This window comes from Neopsephotus bourkii, unplaced genomic scaffold, assembly GCF_033783945.1.
Source record: "Neopsephotus bourkii isolate Nb327-2 ecotype Australia unplaced genomic scaffold, CSIRO-AGI_Nbou_v1 NB_196, whole genome shotgun sequence".
Taxonomy (NCBI): Eukaryota; Metazoa; Chordata; class Aves; order Psittaciformes; family Psittacidae; genus Neopsephotus; species Neopsephotus bourkii.
The window spans coordinates 5,377,477-5,383,507 of NW_026900709.1; the positions used below are offsets into that span (position 1 = coordinate 5,377,477).

Genomic DNA, 6,031 nt, shown 5'->3' on the forward strand with positions numbered 1-6,031 from the left:
GGTGAAATATTGTAACCAATGGTGGCCTTTGTATACTTTGGAAGATCAGGAAAAATTGCCTAAAAATGGAACTCTGAACCATAATACACTGTTACAATTAAAGTTGCGTTAAGGGGGCAAGGAAAATGGGATGAAGTAATGTATGCAGATATGTTTTTCACTTTAAGAAATCACATGGAGTGACAGACTGAATGCAAAGTTAATACAGCTCCCCCAGATTCCTTAATTTTGGCTTTGGAAAAGGACAGAGAAAAACTGAAAGTTAAACTGGAGATGCTCAGCCTGTGACATTGGGGAAAGATGTTTAAAGTTAAAAAACAGTAATCAGGAAGATAGGGTGGAAAATCATGTACCACAGGTACCTCCGAGAGGAGCACCCTCTGCATCTGTCCGATCTGATATTGATAAGGAGGAGGAGATCGCTGTCACTGGCAACCAGCGGCAAATCCACATTCAGAGTTAAGAAGGGGTTAAACCAGAAGTGCTGTTGCAGAGGCAGGCATCTGCGGGCCCTGCAGAGCAGGGCGAGCCGCTGTGAGAAAAAGGGGAAAAAAAGGGAAAACCAAGGGGAAAAGGAGGGGACCTCGAACAGCTCCTGTGTTTGAGCGTGGGGGAGTGGGCTCCTCTTCTGTGGGACCGGATCGGTGTGCGTGCTATGGGGAGTTTGGACGCTGGAAGTGAGACTGCCCTGGGGGGGGGTGGGGGGGGGGGGCAGTGCCATGGAGTGGCTCCCGTGACTGAACTGGAACTAAACTGACGGGGACCTGGGGAATCTACCCTAGCAGATCCACTGGTTACATTAAAACTAGGGACTAGAGGAAATAAAGTGGAATTTTAGTGGATACAGCAGCAAATTATTTGGTGTTAAATCAGAGAGAAAAGCATTCGTTACAGATGTGGGAGCTACTGGCCACCAGGAAAAAGAGGAAAAGAAAAAAAAAAGGGCATTCTTTCTGAAACCTTTAAAGTACAAATTGGGAAAACAAATAGGAATTCATAAATTTTTATGCATGCCAAATTGTCTAAAATCTTTATTAGGGTGAGAAGCAACATTTAAAGAAGGCAAAATGGAATTCGGAGTTAAAAACAATCAATTAATTGCAGTTTTGAGTTTAATTCAACAGAAAAGCAAAAAGGAGGACCTCCCTGAAATAGAAGAAATCCTTAATCAGGTGTATGTGGGAGTATGGGCATCTGAAGTTCCAGGTAAGACGAAAAATGCTTTGCCTGTTAAAGTGGAAATAAAAAAGGGGGGCCTACCCAATTAAAATAAAACAGTATCCCTTAAAATTAGAAGATCAAAGGGAATAAAAAAAATCATTGATAAATTTTAAAATATAGATTATTAATTGAATGTGAATTGAAATATAATACTCCTATCTGGACAGTAAAGAAATATGATGGGAAAAGTTGCAGATTGGTTCACGATCTCAGGGCAATCAACAAAATTGCAGAGGATATTCGTCCAGTAGTAGTTAATTCATATGACAGATTGACTAACTTGAATAATAATCGAAATGGTTTGCCTTCCTGGATTTAAAGGACACTTTCTTTTGCTTACCATTGGCCAAAGAAAGCCACAATTATTTGCTTTCGAATGGGAAAATCCTGACACAGGAAGGGAAACTCAATTAACGTGGACAGTATTATCTAAAGGATTTAAAAACAGTCCAGCAATTTTTGGAAATCAGCTAACATGAGAACAAGAATCATGGAAGCCACCTACTCAAACGGGACTCTGTTACAATATGTGGATGACCTATCAATTGCTACAGAAACAAAGGAAGAATGTATCCAGTGGACAGTGGAATTACTAAATTTTCTGGGACTGAATGGTTATCGGGTATCCAGACAAAAGGCCCAACTAATCCAAACCCAAGTTTCCTACCTAGGATATGAAATAACAGGAGGACAGAGAGAACCTGGAACTGCTAGAAAAGAAGCCATTTGCAAGACTCCATGACCGTTGACCGTCAAGGAGCTCTGGACATCCCTGGGAATGACTGGACGGTGCAGACTTTGGATCCATGATTATGATGTTCTGGTAAGACCACTGTATGAACTGTTGAAAGGAAACTCTCCCTCTTTAGAATGGACTGATACAGCAGAGGGGGTTTTTAGAAATTTAAAAACAGAGCTAATGAGAACTGCAGCTCTGTGACTTCTGGATATGACTAAATCCTTTTGGCTATATTTCTGTGAAGAACAGGGAATAGCTTTGGGGGTCCTTGCTCAGAAACGAGGACCCTAGAGAAGGGCAGTGGTGTATTTTTCAAAACAGCTGGATGAAGCGAGCAAAGGATGGCCGGCCCAGATGCCTAAAAGTTATGGCAGCAGTCATCACGAATACTGAAGAGGCTTGCAAATTCACTTTGGGACACAATATTACTGTACTAGTGTCCCATGTGGTATCAGCAGTCCTGGAGCAGAAAGGAGCCCACTGGTTATCTCCTTGATGTTTTTTAAAATACCAGGCTACCATTGTAGAACAGGATGATACAGAAATTGTGGTCACTAACGTCGTGAATCCAGCATCCTTTTGCAGGAAGAGTCGACAGAACCACTAACACACGACTGCTTGACCACCATAGAGACTGTATATTCAGGCCGACCAGACTTGAAAGAAAAACCTCTGGAAGGTGCTGACTCTTGGTTTACTGATGGTAGTAGCTTCATGAAAAATGGTAAATGGAAGGCAGGATATGCTGTTACCACCACTTCACAGGTAAAAGAAGCTAAACCTTTACCTTCAAACACCTCTGCCCAGAAGGCAGAAATAATAACATTAATAAGAGCCCTGGAACTGGCTAAAGATAAAAGGATAAATATTTGGACTGATTCTAAATACGCATTTGGTGTGGTCCATGCACACGGTGCTATCTGGAAAGAATGTGGACCTTTGAACACACAAGGGAAACAGATTAACCACGCTATAGAAATTCTACAATTACTGGAAGCTGTTCAGCTACCTGAAGAATTAGCTATTATGTACTGTAAAGGACATCAACAAGGTGACTCTGATTAGGAAATTGGAAATAATTTGGCTGATTTTGAAGGTACCTCTAATTTTTGGATGCCAATTTTGAGGCGTATTAAGGAAATAGGAGTAAGTTGAATAAATTCATTGAGGCTGTAAGCTTTTTTTCCACTCCTTTCTACAGAAGATGAAAAGCTACAAAATGGATGGACCACACAGAGGATTTTGTCTTGTTATTAATAACGTTAAATTCAATCAGTCTCTTAGTGAAAGGAGGGGTTCCTTCAAAGATGCTGGTAAGTTACTGAAGGGCGATTTTTGGAACACGAGTCTTTGTTTTGCCATGCGAGTCAATTGTCAAATATTGCTCTTTTTTTTTATTGTCTGTATTTTAGTTAACATTCTGAAAGAGTAAAATGTTTGAGATAAGTTAATTTGTCATTTGTGTATCCTAGGGGAGAAAGGGTTAAAGGAAAAGTACAGTTTCTGATGTATTGGATCATTCTTGAACAACTTTGAGAATCTCTTTACTTACCCTTTATCTATAACTGTAATAAAGAACTGAAACTAAAGCCATCGTTCTACATTATATAATGCAAAATTCCATAATCAAGCAACTCTGAGCACTTCTTATTTTATTCTGTTCCTTTATTTATCTATTGTGTATGAAACTCTAATATTAGTTTCACTAAACTGCAACTGGAAAGTAATGATGGGAGGAAGGTTCTGAACGATTTGAACGGAAACTCTGGTGGGGGGACTCCTGATATTTTCCGGTGTCATTTGTGAGCTCACTCAGTATGTCATTATACACTGTAAAATGTCATTATATTTTCTGAAACTTTTCTAGAAAATCCCAGGAACTCTGAGCTGGTGCCATCTTTTTTATTCCAGTTATCCTTTAGTTGATACTAAAGGTTATATATATATATATATATATATATATACCCTTTATATAGCATAAGGGTGAATCTGCAGAAGGCGTAAGGTCTTTCCTGGTTCAGATTAGTTTGCATAGTGACTTTATAAAATTGTTTACTAGTGCCTCAGTTTTTCCTTTTCTCTTTGTTTTAAATTACAGAGGAACTGGAGCGAGTATTCACGTGGCTTGGTCTGGATGTGAGGATTTACACAGATCTGACATCTCAGAAGATTAAAGAACTCATGCAAACTTGGCAGCAGCTGCAAGATCACAAAGACAGGGACTGTTTTATATGTTGTATTCTGTCTCATGGAGAGTCAGGAGCAGTCTATGGGAAAGATGAGGAACTTGTATCGATCCGCACAATCATGTCCTACTTCACTGCAAGACAGTGTCCACAGCTGGCAGAAAAACCCAAACTCTTCTTTATCCAAGCGTGCCAGGGTAAAGAGATACAGTGTGGTGTCCCTGTTAAAACTGATGCACGAATTCCAGACTCATCTTCCATGCAACAGAGCTTTTCTCCTTCTGAAAGTATTCCTGAAGAGGCTGATTTCCTCCTAGGCATGGCCACTATTGATGGATATGTCTCCTTCCGGCATATTCAACAGGGTGCTTGGTACATTCAGGCCCTGTGCAGCAAGCTACAGCTGTTGGTACCAAGGTAAATACTTTTCTTAGCTCTTCCGTGAAGGACTGGGAGGAACTTCCCCCTTCTCTTTAACTCCAAAGGGAAATTCACATAGGAACGCTAACCCATGTTCTGAGGTGGACAGTATTAGTTAAACTGATGATTTGTTTGCTTGCACCGCTAAAGTTACATTTGTGGTGGATTGACCCTGGCTGGACACGAGGTGCCTGCCAAAGCCACTCTATCGGTTGTACAGAGGTGAGAAAGTATATTTAGAGGTTTATGAGTTCAGATAAGGACAGGGAGAAATCGTTCACAAATTACAGCCACAGGAAAACAGACTCAGCTTAAGTGAAATTAGATCTGATTTATTGCCTCTCAGAGCAGAATTGGATACTGAGAAAGGAAACCTGATCTTAATCCCTCCCCTCTCCCTTCTCCCTGGGTTTACCTTCACTCCTGAATTCTCTACCTCCTGTCCTGCAGCAGTGCAGGGGATGGAGAATGGGCAATGCAGTCAGTTCGTCTTTTTTTTCTTTTTGAGAGCTTGGAGAGGTGAAAATAATGTACTGGGGTAATCCTTCGTTTCAGACTGGCCCCTGCACTTCTGGGCACTGCTTCAGTCGGTGGGTTTTAAATAGCTCATGCTTCAAGCTGAAGTGAAACTTAGTTTATTTCAGCAAAACTCTGGTTGTTACAGATGATTAAAAGCCTTAAGTTAGGGTGAAGATTTGAAAGAGGACTATTTAGTGCTGTTGAATGCAATTTTTAGCTTGCACTCTTCAGGATTTGTACCAGGGGAGTTTTGCATCACACAGCATTGAAATGCAGAGAGTTGCCAAAACATAATGGTCTTTTTTTTATCATGATAGTGTGTGACCCATCATATTTTGAGTCTTCTGACCTGCCATGCTTGAAGTCACATCTGTGCCACAGGTAGAAAATGGTTTACCTTTTAGTAGAATTTATAATATACTGTAGTAGAATCACAAAGTTTCTCCTTGCGAAGTTTGTACCTTGGGTAGATCTTGATCTTAAAGTGGGGTTTGTTACATTTTCAAGTCTCTGGTATCCAGTCCCTCCTGACTCAGTGTTTGTGCAGGAGAATGTCTATCCTGCCTTGTGCCAGTAGAGGCCAGTCACTACAGTAGTTGAGTAGTCAAGTAGCCTTAGCATTTTCCTTCCTCAAGACCAGCCTTACTGGGAGAGATGAATTTTTGAGAGGCTGCTTCACAAGGAATAGTTTGGGTCACTGAGACACTTCCAGAGGAAGTTGGAGGGACAACACCTGGATGCAGGAAAGCTGGGGAAAGTTGGAGAGACCAAGTTAACAAAAGGACAGGAACATTTTGGGGAAGGGTGAGAGAGGAAGAAGTGAAACAGAAAAGAGAACATGGAAGAGCAGTGCCGGAAGGGCTGGTCCTTGAAACTGGAGCATGACGGGAGAAACTTACATCTAGAAAGAGCCAACTTGGGCTTGGTTTTGTCTGCAAATACTTCT

General features: G+C 41.0%; 1 protein-coding gene across 1 annotated transcript; it reads left to right on the forward strand.

Annotated features, from left to right (window-relative positions):
- Positions 1–3,060: 3,060 nt before the first annotated feature.
- CASP10 (caspase 10) lies at positions 3,061–4,836 on the forward strand. Its single transcript, XM_061377684.1, has 2 exons — positions 3,061–3,273; positions 4,059–4,836. Exons 1-2 carry the CDS (start codon positions 3,165–3,167, stop codon positions 4,565–4,567), a joined length of 618 nt encoding a protein of 205 aa, XP_061233668.1. The 5' UTR covers positions 3,061–3,164; the 3' UTR covers positions 4,568–4,836.
- Positions 4,837–6,031: the final 1,195 nt, after the last annotated feature.